The sequence below is a fragment of the Gadus chalcogrammus genome, chromosome 7 (assembly GCF_026213295.1).
Source record: "Gadus chalcogrammus isolate NIFS_2021 chromosome 7, NIFS_Gcha_1.0, whole genome shotgun sequence".
Taxonomy (NCBI): domain Eukaryota; kingdom Metazoa; phylum Chordata; class Actinopteri; order Gadiformes; family Gadidae; genus Gadus; species Gadus chalcogrammus.
In genome coordinates this window covers 4,747,975-4,771,001 of record NC_079418.1, presented here as the reverse complement: position 1 = coordinate 4,771,001, position 23,027 = coordinate 4,747,975, and the positions used below count along the sequence as shown (strand labels likewise).

The 23,027-nt window shown below is 46.2% G+C and overlaps 1 protein-coding gene and 1 pseudogene across 1 annotated transcript; one reads left to right on the top strand and one right to left on the bottom strand.

The window, feature by feature from the left end:
- Positions 1–882: 882 nt before the first annotated feature.
- LOC130386755 (U6 spliceosomal RNA) lies at positions 883–948 on the bottom strand (annotated as a pseudogene).
- Positions 949–4,076: 3,128 nt separating this feature from the next.
- On the top strand, positions 4,077–5,197 carry LOC130385729 (uncharacterized). Its single transcript, XM_056594391.1, has 3 exons — positions 4,077–4,303; positions 4,400–4,713; positions 4,797–5,197. Exons 1-3 carry the CDS (start codon positions 4,101–4,103, stop codon positions 4,931–4,933), a joined length of 654 nt encoding a protein of 217 aa, XP_056450366.1. The 5' UTR covers positions 4,077–4,100; the 3' UTR covers positions 4,934–5,197.
- Positions 5,198–23,027: the final 17,830 nt, after the last annotated feature.

Genomic DNA, 23,027 nt, shown 5'->3' with positions numbered 1-23,027 from the left:
CCTCTACGCCGGCAAAGGAGTAGACCTGTGGCTGGCCGAGAGGAGGGACCGCAAGAGGCGAAAGACAAAGAGGTGAATTGATTGTTTCTGAATGCGTTTCGAAGTAAAACTGCTTGCATTTACCTAAAGAACTAAAATTCGATGTTGAAATCCATTCACCAGGAAGCAGAGGAAGCAGAAGAAGCAGCGGGAGGAGAGGAGGGCGAAGGGCCCGGCGTCAGCCCCTGGAGAGGAACACAGCCCCGGCAGAGTGTGAGGCTGCTCCTCCCCGGGAACCCCCCTCCTGTGTTGTGCATGTTTTTAATTTAATAAATCTATTTGAATTACACACGCTTGTCCCTTCTTTTTACTTTAAGCAACAAGTCCACAACAACAATGATAACAAACGTTTTTAGTTTAATAATAAAAAAGCAATACATTAGAAACAGTGTAAAAGCGTCTCGAAATAAAGCCATTCTTTAAGAAACGACTGAACGACTTGGCGTGTGTTGATTTCGGCGTGAGAAAGACGTTCCACACAATCGATACATTGAAAATAAAGCCGTTCTTTAACGAACAAGCAATACGTTGAAAATAAAGCCTATAAACAAGCGACGCGTTGCAATAACGGACACGGGTCGAATCAGACGAACGCTTGTTTATAACGGCACCGGTCCCTCGACATGGGCGTTTCCACCCGTGTCCCGACCCGACCCTGTGCGTTCCGTTGCGTTCCGATTTCGGCCTCTGCTCAAAGCCGACGGTGCGTTCCGATTCCGACCCCGAACCGTCGGTTCGACCGGTTGGACCGGACGAATTCCCGGTCCGAGGTGCCCGCCGGGGCCGGGACCGGCCCGAGGAGCGGCGGCCGAAAGGGGGCGCCAAAGCGGTCCGTCCCGCGGCTGCAGGGGCCATGCTAATCTTCTCTGTATCGTTCCAATTTTAGTAGATGTGATACCGAAGTAACACAAATACTGCCTAATCCTCAGTTAGCTATGTACCTCTGCTCAGACACCAAACGCTATCTGCTGGTGGAGCTACAACAGACGATTCCTACGTTGGACGATTTGCGGTTGCTGAGAAACGGAAAGCTTCGATGGACAGATGGCGCAAAAGATAACGTGGCTGAGAAACGTTCTTATCTTTATTTATCCGACAGAAAAGAGGAAAAAACCCACCTCACTCATCGCGTCGATAAAGAACTTTTTTTTTTACGACCCAGCAAAAAAGAGACACCAAAAGCGTTGGATCGAATCCCCGTGAAATCAACGCTTTTGACCTGCCGTTCTCGTCGGAAATGAAGACGAGAACCCTTTATTGTGTTATAATTATTATTACAATACTATATGCAAAATATGACAGACCAAAAGCACTTATTGTGAATTTTATTTTCTTGTCTTGTTACTTATAGACCTGAATTGCATCCTTGTCCAATAGGTGGCGCTCTTGAATAATGTCTGTAGAGCGTGGTGTGGGGAGGGGGGTCTTGACCTTGGTATGGTAACCGTTTTGTATTTATTTAGAATGAGATCGTATTTACTTAACGGTTGCTAAGTTATACTTTATGTCCAATAGGGGGCGCTCTCGAATAATGTTCAGGATCGGAACGAGCCCAGCAAAAAAAAGGTATAAAAAAAACAAAAACAAAAAACAAAAATGAAATTTTATCGGTTTTAAGTTATTTTCTCGGCCTAGGAAGGGTCTAGAAGCATAATTCCTGCAGATTCAGGATCGGAACGAGCCCAGCAAAAAAAAGGTTAAAAAAAACAAAAAAACAAAAGAAAATGAAATTTTATCGGTTTTAAGTTATTTTCTCGGCCTAGGAAGGGTCTAGAAGCATAATTCCTGCAGATTCAGGATCGGAACGAGCCCAGCAAAAAAAAGGTTAAAAAAAACAAAAAAACAAAAGAAAATGAAATTTTATCGGTTTTAAGTTATTTTCTCGGCCTAGGAAGGGTCTAGAAGCATAATTCCTGCAGATTCAGGATCGGAACGAGCCCAGCAAAAAAAAGGTTAAAAAAAACAAAAAAACAAAAAAAAATGCAATTTTATCGGTTTTAAGTTATTTTCTCGGCCTAGGAAGGGTCTAGAAGCATAATTCATGCAGATTCAGGATCGGAACGAGCCCAGCAAAAAAAGGGTTAGAAAAAAAAAAATTAAAAAAAATAATGAATTTTCAAATTTCAAATTTGAAAAAAAAAAAAGAATATATATGAATGTCCAAAAAAATGCACCACAGACCACCACCAAACGACTCAAAATGGCCTAAAACGTGATCCTAGACACTTTCTGTGGGGATTCCACACTTTTCACCAATTTTCACAAAATGTTCACAACATTTTCCAAGTATTTTTACATTGGGGTCAACGGCAGCTATGTGAAGGAAGTGAGCTACAACTCCAAAACTTCCCACACATGTAGAAGGAGCCTGGAAAACCTTCCACACCAATTTTCTTCAAAAGAAAATATTGGTAACACCCCTTTTTCCCGCGTTTAGTGAAAAACTTCAAATGCGATTTTCTATACCAAAACAAGCCACCAGGTGGCCAGAACTTGGGACAGACTTAGCCCTGATCCATAGCTACCACTCCATAGGGTTTATATTCCCACGCCTCTCTCCCTGTTCCCATGGCAACGCTTTTAGGTGTTTTCCAATGTTAAAAAATGTTGCCACTAGGGGCGCCAAATTCCCTTCTGCTTCATATTTACCGTACCAAAATGAACCTTTAAATGGGGGGGGTCAATGGCAGCTATACGAAGGAAGTTGGCTAGAACTCCGAAACTTTGAATTAAAACTTAAAAGATAGAACGCTTCACGAATTTGCGTGTCATCCTTGCGCTATCTGTCCAGCGATGCTCTCTGTTTCTCAGCCAATCGGCAGCCGCAAATCTTCCCTCGACTTTCGCCCGCCCAATCAGCAACCCCGCATCGACTCGAGGGACCTCAGCTCGAGGGACTCCCCGCCCAATCAGCAACCCGCATCAGCATCAGCATCAACTCGAGGAAAACCTTCCACGTGTGTCAGCCATTATCTCTGCATTCGATGATAAGGTAGGATGTGGCGATTAGCCTTGAAAACGAGAGCTGGTAAACCGTGAAAAATGCGTTAAAATGTTAGAGGACGACTCGGTTATATGCTATAGACCCTACTGTGTATGTGGTATAAAGGCTGAGACGAATTCCGAATTATAAATATGTTAAAATTAATGTTGAAATTACGCAGAGTCGCGATTCCCATTGAAACGGATTGCGCGGCAGTTAGCCTTGAAAACGAGTACTGGTAAATCTTGAAAAATGCTTTAAAATGTGAGAGGACGACTCGGTTATATGCTATAGACCCTATTGTGTATGTGGTATAAATGCTGGGACGAATTTCGAATTATAAATATGTTAAAATTAATGTTGAAATTACGGAAAGTCGCGATTCCCATTGAAACGGATTGCGCGGGAGTTAGCCTTGAAAACGAGTACTGGTAAATCGTGAAAAATGCATTAAAATGTGAGAGGACGACTCGGTTATATGCTATAGAGCATAGTCTGTATGTGGTATAAAGGCTGGGACGAATTTCGAATTATAAATATGTTAAAATTAATGTTGAAATTACGGAGAGTCGCGATTCCCATTGAAACGGATTGCGCGGCGGTTAGCATTCCAACCTGTCAAACCATCTGTTATCTTTCATGCAAGCATCCATGAACACAAAAGTCACTTTAAGGGAGTGAACTGTAATGCTCGTTTAATGCAATGCTCGTTTAATGCTGTGTCGTGTCATTTGTTGTCATTGTAGATGTCTTTTGCAAATTTAAAAATGACGCCGTCGCCGTCGCATCAGTTGGTCCTGCGGGCCTCTTCACCGCCGCCATGGGGCCACGCGGGCCCCAGGATCCCGCCAGGGCCAAGAAGCCGGGGGAGGTGGAGAAGGAGGCCCGAGCCCGCGTCGTCTCCGAGGGTGGTGACCCTGGGAACCCCATGCTGGTGCTGGGCTGCCACAGCATCCAGCTGGGGAAGTACCAGGGTCAGACCTTCCGGTGGCTCCTGGAGAACGACGCGGGCTACACCTGTCACCTGGTCGCCAGTCACCAGTGGGAGCGGGAGACGAGTGCCTTGGACAGCCCGTTCATGGCCAACAAGGACAGCCTCGCCCGCTACTCCTGCGCCCACCCCGCTTTTGCTGAGCACCTCGAGTTCCGCCGGGCGCAGGAGGAGGCCCGGGCTCGCGCCACTCTGCCCGGGCGGGGGGGCGAGGCGCTTGTTGGCTTCGGGCAGTTCAAGGAGGACACCCTGAAGGACCTGTACGACTCCAAGGAGAAGGAGCGTCAGAAGTAAGTCATATTGTGGTGAAGGGCAGTGGAGACGGTGCTGTGACATGTTTATATTTAATATTTATATATAGTTGATTTTCGATCATTGGCTTGCAGCTACGTCAAGTGGCTACGGCGGAAGACCCCGCAGCCTGGGAGCTCCATGGACGTCGCCATAAAGTACATTCTGGGCCGAGACAAGGAGCGGTCGGCGGAGGCGGCTGCTACACCCCCTCCGCCCGCCAGCAGCAGCACCAGCAGCGGCCCCAGCACCACCACCAGCCAGGCCGCTGCTTCCACCGTGCTGCCGCCCCGCAAGCCGACCACTCCCAATTTCTCGGCCCTTGTGCGGGGGCGTCCGATGGGCCCCAGGGAGCTGCAGGCCCAGATCAGGAAACTGATTAACCCACCAGCACGGCCTGCAGCTCCAGGTCGGTAGCTCTTTCTTTCTCTTTCACACAACAGAGGTTGAGTGTATACGATTTACTAACCATTGCCCCCCCCCCCCCCATAGCGGTGTCTTCCGTCAGAGACCAGCGCCCCTCGGTTCCGCCGCCCCCCACCACAGAGGTGACGGACGAGGAGCTGGTCCAGATGGTCACTGACGTAGAAATGGGTAACTGGCACCACACCGGACGTGTCGCACTGTAACATTGGCCTTGGATATCTATTCGTGAGTCAGTATGTTTGCATTAACTGTAACTTTTTCATTTGCTGGTCGCTAAAGCTGATGCCTGAAGGATAAAGGTAGGTTTATCAGGTGATGTAGCCGTCTTTGTAGGTGGTAGACGCGCCGTCCTCACTCACGTGGTGGTAATGTGGATTTGATTAAACTCCCAGTCTAGCAAACCTCGCCTTGTAACTAACAGTCGCCTTGTAGCACATCTCTTAACGGTCGCCTTGTAGCACTAAACCATTCTATCTAATCAACGGCATACTGCACGTCATGAATGCTCAGACTCACTTTGGCCCTTTCCCAATCCTTTGGTCTAAAGAAAATCTCAGCCCTAGCCCTCGCTGTTGCGCGTGCACGCACCGTGGAGCAATGTCCCAATACCGCTTTAAGGTAGCTTTAAGGGGTAAGGGGGAGGACTAACATCCCCTCAAAATTGAGATTTTCGATGGGCACCCTCAAAGCGATTCAATTCTGACTTGCTCCCACAATACCTTGCGAGAAAACGGAAAATCCAGAAATATCCTAGACAAGATGGAGGACGAAAAGATGCGACAGGATTGGAAAAACACAAATGTAAGTATTTTCTCTGTAATTAACTAGTAATTATTTTATTAATTATACTCTGCAGCCCGGCTGCGGGCTTCGAAGCCCGGCCAAGGACTCTCGGAAGATCGCGAAAGTCTGTGGCCGACTTTCGCGGAAGATCGCGAAAGTGCCCGGCCGACTTTCAAGGGCCGCCCGACCCCGGTTCTCGGCCGGGCTGCAGCCCGTGATCGTGCTCTGCGGCCCGGCCGAGAGCCGGGGTCGGGCGGCCCACTCTGCGGCCCGGCCGTCTGACTTTCGCAGGCCACCCGACCCCGGTTCTCGGCCGGGCTGCAGCCCGTGATCGTGCTCTGCGGCCCGGCCGAGAGCCGGGGTCGGGCGGCCCACTCTGCGGCCCGGCCGTCGGACTTTCGCAGGCCGCCCGACCCCGGTTCTCGGCCGGGCTGCAGCCCATGATCGTGCTCTGCGGCCCGGCCGGGAGCCGGGGTCGGGCGGCCCGCGGGGGTCCGACGGCCGGGCTGCAAGACCGGGCTGGATATCATGTCGTATGATATCCAGATCTTCCATGTTCTAGTGACTCCAGGTTAAAAATAAGCTTTATACTAATAAATTATATTATATTAGTAACATTCTATAAGTAATATTATATATACTAATATATTATATTATATTAGTAATATTACATGGTTAATCAACGTAATTTTTGGCAGTACTATATTGTGTACATAGCTATTATATATTGTACGTAACATATGGCCATATCACCCAGTTCTGGCATATAATTCCTAATTCCTTCTTATTCGTTTTCTTTCAGTACATCATTGAGTCCACTGCCACCAGCCCCCCCACCTCTCCCTCATGCTCCTCCACCCCAGGCACCTCTTCCACCACCCCAGACACCCCTTCCAAGAGGAGAGTGCCAGGGAGCAGGCGAGGCATGAGGAGAGCGAGGCAAAGTTGGCGGAATGGTGGAGAAGATGTGATTCTCCACCATTCTCTCAAAAGCTGAGAGAGGGTGTGTGTGTGTGTGTGTGTATTTTTAGGTGTGCGTGTGTGTGTATTTTTTGATGTGTGGTTCAGTGTTTATTTAAATAAAGTGTTTCTTCTAAAGTGTTCTTGTTCTTAACCGATTATTATCTAAGGGTGCACTCACACACCTTTAACATGTAGCTAAGTGACATTCAAAATAAAGGTATATTACGAGGGACAAATAGTATTATTATTTTTATTTTTTTTCAACACTTTATTTAAACATGCCAATTACAAAATATAAGTACCATTTCAGGTTAAACATCTTTACAATGGGTCTTGCTCGTTGCCCGAGACAATGGCAGCCAGTCTGTCTCTTGTAACATTGCTAGGGGGCACGGGGAGGCCATGATGACGTCACAGGGTAGGTTTGTCCCATTTGGTAGGGTCGGTTAGGGGTAGCAATGAGGGGTAGCAATGAGCATGAGCAATGAGGGTTAGGGTTGAGATGTAGGGTTGAGACAGTGAGCAAAGAAACGGGATTGGGCCTTAGTCTCGCTTGCCTGTGTGTTGCCCCGTCACTCTCATTGTGCTGATGCCATTTGGTTGTGTGTGACCGTGTCTGAAGCTGGCGTACAGGTCCTTCAGGCCCTCCCGCTCCCGCTGGTGACGCCTCCGACTCCACCTCCCCCGGCACCGTCCTCCACCCCATCCCCACCACCACCACCACCACCACCACCACCACAGGTTGCGGCTGCTCCACCGACGGTCGGGCTTCCTGCTCGGGCTCCGGCGCAGACCAGGGTGGAGCCTCGTGGCGTCTCCGTGGAGGAGACGCCATGCGGGGAGGCCACCCTGGCGCCAGAGCCGAAGAAGAAGAGGAAGACGACGACGACGGGCGACGTGGAGCAGCCGGCAACGCCCACTCCTGCTCGGGCTGAGGTACAGACACACGCCCGTCGTACTCACAGACACACAACTCGGTGGAGACGACCGTAAGACTGCGTACGCAGCAGCCTCCTCACGGTGTGTTTGTCTGTGTTGTCTTCATCTTCCTCACAGACCCGGTTGCCTGAGGGCTGGCGGACAGCCCTCACCGGGGCAGAGCAGGAGTGGATCGGCCGGGCGCTGTTTCAGCAGACCAGCGGGGGGTCCCTCAAGCTCACCACGGACCTCAAGCTGTGGTGGGACCCCCCCCAGCCCCGGCTGAACTACACTCAGCCACCCGCCTCGGCGGCTACATTCTTCGCGTGTCGGTTGTTCCTCTGGGCGCCCCTGCACATGTGGGGTCCCCGGCCGACATGCTGCGAGAAGCATCTCACCAAGTGTGGGATGTACAAGACCATCCGGAAGGTCTTTGACATCGACGGCTGGTACTTGATGGCCACCGAGTACCTGGAGTGCCGTCGGTGTCGGAGGAAGGTAGCCGCCTGGTCGCAGGAGGCAGCTGGGAGAGGGGCATCGCGCCCTCTTCCCGGCGATCCTCACCTACAAGTAAGTAGCTCTCTGAAAACTGTCGGTGTGTCTGCGTCTGGCTCTTCTGTAACACGTGCGCTCCCCTGTAGGCTTGCCTGCGACCGGCGGGTCATCATCCAGCTGCGTGAGCGTACTCGGGGGAACAGCGCCACGCAGCTGCAAAAAAAACTCTGTGAGGCACACACAGAGGCCTGGATGCGGCGGCCCATACACTACCTCAGCGTCATGGAGCCCTTCACGTCGACGGGTGTCGTGCGCCAGTGCACCCCATCGCCGAAACCATCGCCAGACGTGCCGCAGTACGGCTGGCTGTTGGTGGTGTACTGCCACGACATCCTGTCTCGCCTGGAGGACGTGAAGGCCCGGGTCACCTCAGTCTTTGGATCCATCCTGAAGATGGATTCGACCAAGAAGGTGAATGTGGTGTCGGAGCACGAGCGTTACTCTCTTGCGACGTGCGTGCAGCCTTATTGACTTGTGTGTGTGTGTGTCTGTGTCTGTGTCTGTGTCTGTCGCCTCGCCTTCAAACAGGTGACCCGGAAGCTCGCCGGTGCCGCCGCCCATACCGCAGCCTGGGCGACCAACGTGGGCAACGAGCACGGGCAGGTGCTAATGTCCGTACTCACGGCCACCGAGGGGGGTGGCCTGTTGCCCATGGCCGCGGGGTTAATGCGGCGGTACCGGGACGCTGGGGTAGCGCAGCCTCGGCTCCTCTATGTCGACCGGGACTGCTGTTCGTCCCACGAACGCAGCAACTGCTGCGTTCCAGGAGTGGGACAAGCTGGTGGTCCGGCTGGACATTTGGCACCTGATGCGACGCTACGCATCAGGTGTCACAACCGAGAGAGCCAACAGCTCTACAAGCCCCTCCTGCAGCAGCAGTCTGCCAGTATCTTCCTGTGGGACCCAGAGGACACAGCCCGGTTGCTGAACGCCAAGAGGAGGACGCTATAGGCGCAGCGGATGACCTTCTCGTCTGACGCCGGAGTGTGGAGGCACGTCAGCCGCAGGGAGATGGCTCTCCATTGCCGTCGCCGCATGGTGGAGCTGCGGCGACGGAGCGGCTGATCGATGACCTCCTCCAAACCTTCGGCGGTTGATGAGATGGAACGAGGACAGGGCGGCGTCCGCGGCCCAGGAGGGTCGTCCGCTGCTCCGCACCTACAGTGGCCCCCTGCAGCACTCCCTTGACCGGCTCAGCCAACGGGTGCTTGGCTCGAGTTTGGTCAGCGACTACACCAAGCCCAGGGAGTACACGGGTAAGAACGTTTGAGCCGCCGTCACCACGCTTACACGTGTCCGCGCCGAGCGATGTTTGTACCGGATTGAGTGACTTATGCCCTTGTGCTTCAGGGGAACTCATCGGCATCGAGTACCTGTACTCCCAGACGTCAGCTTGGACCCTGACGTTCCGGACGCGGGTCCACGTCCTACCGAGGAGGACGACGAGCTCGCCGAAGGCCGGCAGGAGTTGGAGGACCCCACCCTCCACGTGCCTGGCGAGTTCACCGCTCCTCGGACGGACCCGCGGTCAGGGCATCCGGCTGACGCACCCGAGCCATCCCGTCCGACTGATCCCCCCGAGCCCCGCTCCCCCGGCCGGTCCTCGCCAGAGCCTCAGCAGGCCGCTGAGGTGAGTGCGACTCACTCGCTCGATCAAACGCTGAGCTCTGTGGCGTCCGTTTGACTTGTTTTCCGTGTCAGCGTGTGTTCGCAGGAGTATCGAGGACCAGATAACCAGCCGGGGTACCTGGCCGTGGTCCGCTTGGCCACGGCCTTAGTGGGGCTGCGCAACGAACAGGCCCAGCCACCCCCAGCCCTGGAAACACACACAGCCATGACACAGAGACCCCGCCCACACCAAGGTCACTTGTGTGCGCAGTGACACTGAGCACACAGCCCGAACCCACCGTACCCTTTTCAATGCAATTGTTCTTGCAAGAGGACCTCCACAGTTTGTTCCATGACCAACACATGTCACCCACATCCACAGACGCATTTAATGCATACTTAACTGATCCAATTGGCTAACTTGTGTTCCATTGTTGATATGTTCCATTGTTGTTATGTTAATATATTCTATTGTTGATATGTTTAAATGTTCCAATGTTACAGCATTAATAAGTAAATGCTTTATTGTTGACCGTCTTATCGTCTTGTTTAGTGATGAAGTGACATTTTTAATTAGGAATAATTATGGCCAAATCCATCTCAACACATATTATATATAGAATATACATAAAACCCTGTAGATGTTGGTGTGTTTGTGACAATGTTTTGATTTTGACAAATTATAAATACTTTTATTTAGTTTATTTATAATTCGTTTATAGTTTAGTTTATTTGTTTGCTCAAGAATTAGTCTCAGCATTGAACATGTGTTGATTTGTAAATTGGATTTTTTGTCAGTGTCACCATTGAACATTAACACCAGTTAATTTCGGATTACAAATGCATTGTTACTGAGATTTGTTCAGAGTAAAATATTACCTTTTTTTGTAATGCCTTACATTGCCGCAAAAAGTAATACATTACAGTAATCACATTACTTTTGTAAGGCGTTACTCCCAACACTCCTCATGAGTAGATCTTGATGGAACTTTACTTGACGAAAATTGTACCGGCCTACGTCATAAATTGTCCGTTACCAGGCAACGGACAACAGATTACGTAAGGGGTTGTCCGATGCCAGGCAGGTTTCAATCGCACTCATGTTGCCGAAGACGAAATAATATAATACAGATAACGGATCGCTAGATAACACTTGTTTTTACTTTATATTTGTATTGCATTTAATTGTTTAATCGAATTTAGCTAGTAAACTGAGTGTTTAATGTGTATCATAGTCTAGCTAACTTGTGTTCACTTAATTTCCTTAATTCAATTTAGAGAATAGATTATAGGTAATAGATAGATAGTTATCTGTCTTGTCGCGCTCAATGAACGAGTTCGCGAATGTTCAAGAACCTTCCACGTCATTCGACGCGATCGTCTGTTGCCAGGCAGGTTTGGAATGGATTAGTATGGATGACGTAGGCCGGTACAATCTTCGCCCCCGGTACAACTTTAACGTGACACCGCCCATAGGTTTGGCATAGTTATAATGGCGCTCGACGGCGTATTTATGCGTTTTGATGTAAACTACAACTTTTTTGAAAACAATGTGTTATTTTGGAAAACGAAGGGGGGGAAATATTTGTTTCTATAAATACCCTGCTACGTATAAACGTGGCCTGAAACAGCATGCTCGAAGGCGCATTCAGGGCTCTCTTGGCTTGGGTGTGAGGAGAGACCAGCCGTTGTGGCTGTGGTGGTTCCACCCAGCGGAACCAGGCAGTGGATCCCGCCAATTATCTTTTTGTTATTTTAAGTAAAAGATCCTTGTTTTGTATTATTAAAAGTGTCTTTGTGGCTTAAGAACTAAAGAGAATCGTGTGCTGTTTGAGGAGGCGGTCCAGTCCCCGAGCCGGGTTGCCACAGTATGTGTGAATGAATGAATCAGGGGGGTATACCACGAACCTCGCTGAACATACCCAGGCTTTCTTGGGAAAACCTGGCTCGACAGAGCCGCAACTCGCAATCAGAGTTAAATGGTACCACAACGCTCACTTTAGATTCAATTAGTTGAACCAGGTTTTCCGCTTTAGGTTCAATGCGCGTTCACATAAAAGGGGCGTTTCTCGCATCATTTGACTCACCCTTATGCAAAATAAATCGCGCGAGAGCGGTGTATTTCATCCAAGGCGAGCAGTGTATTATTATGAACTCCTACAAGGAATTCAAAGTTCAAATCACAGCCAAGGGGAACACGGTTGCCCATAATATAGCTATGTGAAATAAGTGGCTGCCTCTGCCATGAATCGTCCCCCCCAAGTTGCGTATGGCAAAAACCTGTTACTTTATGCAACTAATTGCTGACTCAAAAGGGGAAAGCAATGAGCCCCGGGCTTAAGCCCGGTTCACTCCGCGGTTACCTATTGATCTCTGGCCTCTCCAACTGAATCACGCGCTATTGCCCGTCAAGTGGGCGTGGCCTATGTGAAGTGGGCGTGGCCTATTAGCATCGGCTTCCTCACCTGTCTGAGGTGCTGCCTTCTGTGGATGGAGTAGCTATTGCAGCCTTCAGTAAGGTCCTGCTCCCCTTGTGGCTATGTACAGTATTTACGGCTTATATGTTCGGTCCTGCTTCCTAATGGCTATGTGGGGGCAGCTTATGTGCTTAAAATACAAACATATTAAAGATTTATATCAAAGCGAGATTGTTAAAGATATAATGGAGTTACGGCTAAGGCCAAGGATTATTTTGGATAGGATTCTTAAATTATTAAACACAGTTCTGTTGTTCAAGTGCCAGTGACTCATGTTGTCAACTGCTCCATCAGAAGTAATGAATTTCCTGTGCCCCGGAAAAAGGCAATTATAACTTCCATTCACAAGTCTGGTTCAGCGGACCTGGGGCCTGTACTGCGAAGCTCGATTAGAGGATTAGCGAGATATGTTGAGCTGAAAGCCTGGGTTAGCTGTACCACTTAAATCTCTTTAAGCGTCGCTGTATCACGATGGTGACTTATGCTCGCAACCAAACCTGGTCGGGAGCAGCTTTTCAGCTTAGTCTACCTGGAGATCGGCTACTTAATCGGTGTGCGCAGCTTCCTAGCCCCTCCTCCGACAATGGTGTCACCATTTTTGGTTGTTCCCGTGGACCTCTGCACACTATTCGTACAGGCGTCTCTCTGGAGAGACAGAACCGATCCCCTGGCATTGTCTGACGATATTCTTTAGAGATACAGATTCTCATCAGAGGGTATTCGTTATTTGATTGTCCTTGTTGGACCGTATGTAGGTAATGCTACACAAAGAAGCCGTGCACTTACTGTTGCGCAGTGTGTCTGTGTTTGAAGTTCAAAGGTGGCCCCACGTTCAACGTACATTAACCTTGGATAGTCAAGTGCCGTGTTGTCCATTATCCCTTACATAACCGCTATGCCAGTGACACAATTAGGCCTAGGCATTTTTTATTCTCCAAATTCATATTATAGCTGTGAGAATTGTTAAGAAAAATCTCCTCCATAGCCGCCCTGGAGTCACAGGCCGACAGAGTCTCCTGCAAGAATCTAGGGAAACCTAGACATTCTTTCCAAAGATTAAACATTTAGAAGATACGTGACACTTTGCTTTGATACTTATATACCTCTGATTGTAGATTGATCGTCGGCGGCTCCTCCAAAATAATGTTTGTACCTTCAACTAAAAATGACACAATTAATTTACACTTAATCATTTCACATTTGATTAGCAAGACAATTATTTATGTCCATTGCCAATACATGAATACATGCTCATTTCAAATGCCTTGGATGTCGAGGCAGTGGGGTCAGAGGACATCCCCCCTTCCACTCCTACCATCATCGGCCGACCTTTGTTATTAATTGGCGAGCCAGCTCCTCCGAAGTGGTGAAGAGAACTCCCCCTCCCAGTCGTATTAATTTGGGTTTTCTTTTTATTTGCTACAGGTAATCAACATGAGATTAAAAGGTTGGAACCTAGGCCATTGCAAATCATAGGCTAGATTCACCTGAAATTATTCAAATGGATGCTTACAACTTACCACATTGAATAATATTTTTATATTTATTTTTGACTTGGCCCCATGTTCGTAGGAGCGTGCTGGCACCACATCTATGGGGGTAAATGGCATGATGATAGCTACATGATATTCTTTAGACCAGCCGTTCTCAATCTGTGGTACGCGTACCACTGGTGGTACGCGAGCGCCCTCCGTTAAAAAGCAGGGATGGGCGTGGAGAATCGATAACTCGAGTACTACTCGTTACAAATGAACTCGGTTGGTGGACAGGCAAACTCGAGTTTGCATACACACAAACAAACAAAGTTTTCTGAAGCAAATGTATCAATTTTCTGTGCGGCGCCACTAACGCATGCCGTGGGCACAAAGCAAATTAAATGTATCCATTTCTGTGTGGCGCATTCCGTGCCGTGTGCAGGCACGCCAGAATAAGAGATGGCGGTTAAAGCAAAGCGCAGCGAAGAATTGAAATAGGCCTACTTTAAAGAAATAGGAGATCATAAGGTGAAATGTAAAATATGCCAAGCGAAATCGAGCTACCAGAGTAGCTACTACAAGCACTAGGCGGCAACATATGCTCCTGAAACACAACGGTGAGTTTGGGAAAGCAGACCCGCAGCAACCAAGTGTGTCGCTATTTTAACCGCCGCAAGACGCAGCCGTAATCCCGGCCGTGTAGAGAAGATCACAATGCGTAATCCATAGTCCATTTGCTGCCGTTTTATTTGCAGCTTTAAATTATTTGCAATGGTTAGGCTACTTGTTTCATTTTAGTTTTTTTTTAAACTGTTACAGGCCTTGGTTCGACGTGATTTAAATTGTGAGACGCATAGGCCTATTTATTTTTGTAAGGAAAATGTGTTTTGAACGTTTGCAAAAATAAATAATGAATACTCTGATAACGCTGACTGTTTTGATGGAGAATAAGCATTAGGCCTACATGTTTGGTTGGTAATATTGCCGTTCATCATCAGGCCTCTTCCTGCTGCAGTTGCGTTGCATTCTAAAAATAGATTTGATTAAACGAGTACTCGATCTCGATTGATCCTCGAGGATTTCCTTCGATCACTCGAGTTTACTCGTGCCCATCCCTAGGCCATGTACCCATCATATGCAATCATCTTAAACCTGCATTGACTAACTGCTGTGACGACGAGTAGGGGAAGCAACATTTTTGCAAAATCGTCCTGTGACGAGACGTTGAAAGTCTGCTTTCAGAGGCCAGACATTTCTGGACTTTTGGATGCAGCGACGCAGCGAATATCCTGCGCTTTCAGACAAGGCTGTGCGCTTTCTCATTCCATTTGCGACCAGGCTTCTCTTGGTCGCAAATGGTCGCAAATCTTAATTTATCCCCAAAAACGCAGCTGATCGGACGCATCACACGATTCGGAGGCATGCATCACATTTAACATTTAATTTTTTTTAAAAAATGCATTCGGAAGAGAAGGGAGACTAGCGTTGCTCACGGGTTGGAATGAAAGTGAGAAAAGGGGACAGAGTTGCCTGCGGAAGCGATGTCTGAGATGCAGAGACTGCTTCACGCTACCAGTGTCAGTTTCGTACGGTGTGGAATGAGAGCTCGGGAAGGCACTATTGCGCAAATACGCCTGCGTGCTGGCGCAATAGCATACTGCCCGAGAATGCAGTATCGCTGTCAAATCTGTCCCTGGGAAAAGTAACGTTGCTTGCGCCGAATTGAAAAAGGAAACCGCTATAATGAAATAGCGGTAATATTTCCACATTAATTGATAAAATAACAGGGGATGGCTGTTTCAGAAGGGGGATGATTTTGATCATTTTAATTCCAAAGGGGGATGCCATCCCCCCTCAACTTGTGTGCTGGAAGCAGGTTGGATACTGAACCAAGTCTGAGGCTAAAGCTAACCTCAATCGACCCAGACATCACACCCCTCCCACTAAGCATGATCGGCCTAATTTTCAATGTGTGCCTGAGTACATTCTCCTTCAAACCTAAACATAGTTTATATTCTGACTTTATGGCACTTACTGCAGTATTTTTTAATACTGAATACGTTGTTTTTCTATGATACACTTGTTCTTACTCATGATAGTTTGATCACAGTGTTATCGCAGTACACATGATTTCTCTCTTTGCTGCGCATGATTACTTATAACAGGATTGTTTGACTCCAGTATTTAAATATTCATGTTCAATTCTTTGAATGTTTTGATGCAGTACAATTTACCTCACATGATTGGTTGACTGCAGTTGTTAAAATTAATATTCAGTGCTCTGAATGCTTTAATGCAGTATACTTGTTAATAACCTCACTAGATTGACTGGTATGTTATATGCCAGATGATATCCCCATTTGCTGGGTAGCCCTATTGAGGCAGTTGTTCAATTGTTAGTATTATCCCGTTGCAAGTGTTTAAATACAATACATGAGTTATAGACAATTGGTTGCTTCAGTCAAGTCAAGTTATGTGAATAATAAATCGTGTTATTAGGGGTCCAAGCCAACAGGTTGGATCCCTATTGTTTTTGTAGTGTTTATTATTATACTTCCGTGGTTAGAAGTGGTACTACAGCCCAAACCGTAAATGTTGCACACAAGCCCATTACATGACTAGATCCAGATCTGTTCGGACTACGCAGACGCCAAAATCCAGACATTTTGGTCACTAGGTGGCGCTATACCTAAGAAAACGTATTTGGGGCTCTAACTCCCACACCGAACCTCCCACAGCACAAAACGTTATACCAGCAGATGCACTGGAGTCTGCTGCATCTTTTGGCCTGGGCCACGCCCATTTGCGTCCATGAATATTTTTCGCTAAATCGCGAAAACCGCAAAACTGTATTTTCGCTACTTCTCCCACATTTATTGACCAATCAACACCAAACTTTGCACAGGGCATCTTCAGACGCACACGCAAAGAGATCATAGACAGTTTTTTGATCCAACCTTCGACGACGAAACGGTAGAGTTTTGAATATTTGTTTATAAGCTAAATTAGACGTGGAAAATTAAAAAACAAAAAAATCCAAAATTCGACATCGGATCGAGTCTGGGGCTATAACTCCCACACCGAACCTCCCACAGTCCAAAACCTTATACCCACAGATGCACTGGAGTCTGCTGCATCTTTTGGCATAGGCCACGCCCATTTGCGTCCATAATTTTTTTTCGCAAAATCGCGAAAACCGTAAAACTGTTTTTTTGCTACTCCTCCCACATTTCTTGACCAATTGACACAAAACTTTGCACACGGCATCTTCAGACGCACACGCAAAGAAATCATAGACACTTTTTTGATCCGACCTTCGACGACGAAACGGTAGCGTTTTGAATATTTGTTTATTAGCTAAATTAGACGTGAAAAATCAAAGATCCAAAGAAATCCAGAATTATACATCGGATCGAGTCCAAATTTTACAGACATGTCGGTGCTAACCTTAATGACGTTCGATAAAAATATCGGAACATTTCGCCATTAGGGGGCGCAATAAACGAGGAAGTTGTATATTTTCTACAAAATTTCGCCGCAAAAACGCTACACTGACTTCTCGCTACTCCTACCACAGTCAAATCCTTTGTATCCACAGGTTCAGGGTAGCGTTTTGAACACATGCTTCGCGTTGTGCCGGCGAAATGCACACTTCTTGGACCCCTGCATAACTGCTTGCAGTTCTAGTTATTAGGGGTCCAAGCCAACAGGTTGGATCCCTATTGTTTTTGTAAGGATTTTTCTTCCTATTATTAGGGGTCCAAGCCAACAGGTTGGATCCCTATTGTTTTTGTAAGGATTTTTATTAGGGGTCCAAGCCAACAGGTTGGATCCCTATTGTTTTTGTAAGGATTATTAGGGGTCCAAGCCAACAGGTTGGATCCCTATTGTTTTTGTAAAGATTTTTCTTTTTTTTTTATTAGGGGTCCAAGCCAACAGGTTGGATCCCTATTGTTTTTGTAAGGATTATTGGGTGTCAAGCAACTATGTTGCGAGACAACCTATTGTTTTTGTACGAATTCCTATTATTATTATTGGGTGTCAAGCAACTATGTTGCGAGACAACCTATTGTTATTGTACGAATTCTTATTATTGGGTGTCAAGCAACTATGTTGCGAGACAACCTATTGTTATTGTACGAATTCTTATTATTGGGTGTCAAGCAACTATGTTGCGAGACAACCTATTGTTATTGTACAAATTCTTATTGGGTGTCAAGCAACTATGTTGCGAGACAACCTATTGTTATTGTACGAATTCTTATTATTGGGTGTCAAGCAACTATGTTGCGAGACAACCTATTGTTATTGTACGAATTCTTATTATTATTATTGGGTGTCAAGCAACTATGTTGCGAGACAACCTATTGTTATTGTACGAATTCTTATTATTGGGTGTCAAGCAACTATGTTGCGAGACAACCTATTGTTATTGTACGAATTCTTATTATTATTATTATTATTATGCTGCCATTGGAGTCAATGGCAGCCCATAGAACCGCTTGGCGAAAAGTTGTGAAATTTGGCACACTTGTTCAGGACTGCCCCATTAGCCCATTAAGCCAATCTAAGGTTGCTAGCCCAACAGCTCTAGCGCCACCAACAGGTCAAAGTTGGGCATGCATTCATGTTCATAACTTTTGACCTATTCGACCAATTTTCACAAACCAGGTATCATTGGATTCCTTGAACCAAGCCCAGTTCAACACATCATATGACGTCATTGCGCCATGACGTATATGTCCGCCATCTTGGTTTATGTCAAAAACCTTCAAAATGCTACTCCTATCACAAATCTTGTCCAATCATCTCGAAACTTGGCACACATGATCTTCTGGCCATCCTTGATGAAAAACATCGAATAGATTTGTCAAATTCAAAACCGTTTGCCCGCTAAAGCCAATCGAATTTGGCGGCGAAGCCGCCAAACAGGAAGTGAGCCGATTTCTCAGCATCCCTTTGACATATCATAACCAGACTTGGTATATAGACCCATGGCCTCATAAAGGTGACACTGATTTAATTTGGTGACCTTTGACCTGTAGGGGGCGCTGTTATTAATGTCCATGTGTTTTGACCTCTTTCTCTTCACATGAGTACATTTAGAACTTATTTTCAATGTCTGGTGATACTATCAGACCTCCCCGTATAGCTAGTATATTATAACTTGCACAAATATCCGCGACAGCCAATGATATTCAACCGCGAAGCCGCCAAACTGGAAAAACGCCAATATCTCAGTATCCCTTGGACAAATCATAACCAAACTTGATACATAGACCCATAACATCATTATGGGGACACTCAATGAATTTGGTGACCATTGACCTCTAGGGGGCGCTATAATTAATGAAGACGTGTTTTAACTCCTCTCTCTTCACATGAGTACATTTCAAACTTATTATCAATGTTTAATGATACTGTCAGACCTCCCCATATATCTTGTAAATTATTTTGTTGATATTGTTCCGAATACCCCTATGTATTTGTGACATTTGTTCTGTCAGGCAGACTGCATTGCGCCCTTACCTCTAGGTGGGGTCCTTTTTCCCATTTACTCATCCCACCGGCTGTCGGCATTGCCGATTTCCGAGGCGGTCGTCATGTAGCCCCCTGGCCAAATGCGTCTATCCGGCAGAATTAGCCTACCGAGTCCGATTATGCTTGACACCCACATTGCTGCTCGCAGCTATATTTATTATTATCCTTCAGTGGGAGTCAATGGCAGCCCATAGAACCGCTTGGCGAAAAGTTGTGAAATTTGGCACACTGGTTCAAGACAGCCCCATTAGCCCATTAACCCAATCTCAGGTCGCTAGCCCCACAGCTCTAGCGCCACCAATAGGTCAAAGTTGGACATGCATTCATGTTCATAACTTTCGACCTATTCGACCAATATTCACAAACCAGGTATCATTTGATTCCTTGAACCAAGCCCAGTTCAACAAACCCTATGACGTCATTGCGCCATGACGTATATTTCCGCCATCTTGGTTTATGTCAAAAACCATCAAAATGCTACTTCTATCACAAATCTTGTCCAATCATCTCGAAACTTGGCACAAATGATCTTCTGGCCATCCTTGATGAAAAACATCGAATAGATTTGTCAAATTCAAAACTCTTTGCCCGCTTAAGCCAATCAAATTTGGCGGCGAAGCCGCTAAACAGGAAGTGAGCCGATTTCTCAGCATCCCTTAGAAATATCATAACCAGACTTGGTATATAGACCCATGGCCTCATAAAGGTGACACTGATTGAATGTGGTGACCTTTGACCTCTAGGTGGCGCTGTTATTAATGTCGAAGTGTTTTGACTCCTCTCTCTTCACATGAGTACATTTCAAACTTATTTTCAATGTCTGGTGATACTAACAGACCTCCCCGTGTGGCTAGCATATTATTTATTGCAGAAATATCCGTGACAGCCAATGATATTCGACCGTGAAGCCACCGAACCGGAAACACGCCAATATCTCAGCATCCCTTTGACATATCATGACCAAACTTGTTAAATAGACCCATAACATCATCATGGGAACACTCAATGCATTTGGTGACCATTGACCTCTAGGGGGCGCTATAATTAATGAAGACGTGTTTTAACTCCTCTCTCTTCACATGAGTACATTTCAAACTTATTTTCAATGTTTAATGATACTTTCAGACCTCCCCATATATCTTGTAAATTATTTTGTTGATATTGTTCCGAATACCCCTATGTATTTGTGACATTTGTTCTGTCAGGCAGACTGCATTGCGCCCTTACCTCTAGGTGGGGTCCTTTTCCCATTTACTCATCCCACCGGCTGTCGGTATTGCCGATTTCCGAGGCGGTCGTCATGTAGCCCCCTGGCCGATTGCGTCCATCCGGCAGAAAAAGCCTACCGAGTCCAAATATGCTTGACACCCACATTGCTGCTCGCAGCTATATTTGGGTGTCAAGCAACTATGTTGCGAGACAACCTATTGTTATTGTACGAATTCTTATTATTGGGTGTCAAGCAACTATGTTGCGAGACAACCTATTGTTTTTGTATGAATTCCTATTATTATTATTATCCTTCAGTGGGAGTCAATGGCAGCCCATAGAACCGCTTGGCGAAAAGTTGTGAAATTTGGCACACTGGTTCAGGACAGCCCCATTAGCCCATTAAGCCAATCTCAGGTCGCTAGCCCAACAGCTCTAGCGCCACCAACAGGTCAAAGTTGGGCATGCATTCATGTTCATAACTTTCGACCTATTCGACCAATATTCACAAACCAGGTATCATTGGATTCCTTGAACCAAGCCCAGTTCAACACACCCTATGACGTCATTGTGCCATGACGTATATTTCCGCCATCTTGGTTTATGTCAAAAACCTTCAAAATGCTACTTCTATCACAAATCTTGTCCAATCATCTCGAATCTTGACACACATGATCTTCTGGCCATGCTTGATAAAAAACATCGAATAGATTTGTCAAATTCAAAACCGTTTGTCCGCTAAAGCCAATCAAATTTAACCGCCAAGTTGCCAAACCGGAAGTAAGCCCATATCTCAGAAGCCCTTTGACCTATCATAACCAACCTTGGTAGAGAGACCCATGACCGCATCACGGTGACACTGAATGAATTTGGTGACCCTTGACCTCTAGGTGGCGCTGTTATTAATGTCGATGTGTTTTGACTCCTTTCTCTTCACATGAGTACATTTAAAACTTATTTTCAATGTCTGGTGATACTATCAGACCTCCCCATATAGCTCATATATTACGTCTTGCAGAAATATCCGCGACAGCCAATGATATTCGAGCGCGAAGCCGGAAAACCGGAAACACGCCAATATCTCTGCAGCCCTTTGACATATCATAACCAAACTTGATACATTGACCCATAACATAATCATGGGGACACTCAAAGAATTTGGTGACCATTGACCGCTAGGGGGCGCTATAATTAATGAAGACGTGTTTTAACTCCTCTCTCTTCACATGAGTACATTTCAAACTTATTTTCAATGTCTGATGATACTGTCAGACCTACTCATATAGCTTATAAATTATTTCTCATTATTATTGGGTGTCAAGCAACTATGTTGCGAGACAACCTATTGTTATTGTACGAATTCTTATTATTCTTATTATTGGGTGTCAAGCAACTATGTTGCGAGACAACCTATTGTTTTTGTACGAATTCCTATTATTATTATTGGGTGTCAAGCAACTATGTTGCGAGACAACCTATTGTTATTGTACGAATTCTTATTGGGTGTCAAGCAACTATGTTGCGAGACAACCTATTGTTATTGTACGAATTCTTATTATTGGGTGTCAAGCAACTATGTTGCGAGACAACCTATTGTTATTGTACGAATTCTTATTATTGGGTGTCAAGCAACTATGTTGCGAGACAACCTATTGTTATTGTACGAATTCTTATTATTATTGGGTGTCAAGCAACTATGTTGCGAGACAACCTATTGTTATTGTACGAATTCTTATTATTGGGTGTCAAGCAACTATGTTGCGAGACAACCTATTGTTATTGTACGAATTCTTATTATTATTATTGGGTGTCAAGCAACTATGTTGCGAGACAACCTATTGTTATTGTACGAATTCTTATTATTGGGTGTCAAGCAACTATGTTGCGAGACAACCTATTGTTATTGTACGAATTCTTATTATTATTGGGTGTCAAGCAACTATGTTGCGAGACAACCTATTGTTATTGTACGAATTCTTATTATTATTATTATTATTATGCTGCCATTGGAGTCAATGGCAGCCCATAGAACCGCTTGGCGAAAAGTTGTGAAATTTGGCACACTTGTTCAGGACTGCCCCATTAGCCCATTAAGCCAATCTAAGGTCGCTAGCCCAACAGCTCTAGCGCCACCAACAGGTCAAAGTTGGGCATGCATTCATGTTCATAACTTTTGACCTATTCGACCAATTTTCACAAACCAGGTATCATTGGATTCCTTGAACCAAGCCCAGTTCAACACATCCTATGACGTCATTGCGCCATGACGTATATGTCCGCCATCTTGGTTTATGTCAAAAACCTTCAAAATGCTACTCCTATCACAAATCTTGTCCAATCATCTCGAAACTTGGCACACATGATCTTCTGGCCATCCTTGATGAAAAACATCGAATAGATTTGTCAAATTCATAACCGTTTGCCCGCTAAAGCCAATCAAATTTGGCGGCGAAGCCGCCAAACAGGAAGTGAGCCGATTTCTCAGCATCCCTTTGACATATCATAACCAGACTTGGTATATAGACCCATGGCCTCATAAAGGTGACACTGATTTAATTTGGTGACCTTTGACCTGTAGGGGGCGCTGTTATTAATGTCCATGTGTTTTGACCTCTTTCTCTTCACATGAGTACATTTACAACTTATTTTCAATGTCTGGTGATACTATCAGACCTCCCCGTATAGCTAGTATATTATAACTTGCACAAATATCCGCGACAGCCAATGATATTCAACCGCGAAGCCGCCAAACTGGAAAAACGCCAATA

Coding starts and splice junctions, on each gene's coding strand:
- LOC130385729 (XM_056594391.1), top strand. CDS start 4,101: ATGGCCAACAAGGACAGCCTCGCCCGCTACTCCTGCGCCCACCCCGCT. Junction 4,304..4,399: donor AAGGAGAAGGAGCGTCAGAA/GTAAGTCATATT, acceptor ATTGGCTTGCAG/CTACGTCAAGTGGCTACGGC. Junction 4,714..4,796: donor AGCACGGCCTGCAGCTCCAG/GTCGGTAGCTCT, acceptor CCCCCCCCATAG/CGGTGTCTTCCGTCAGAGAC.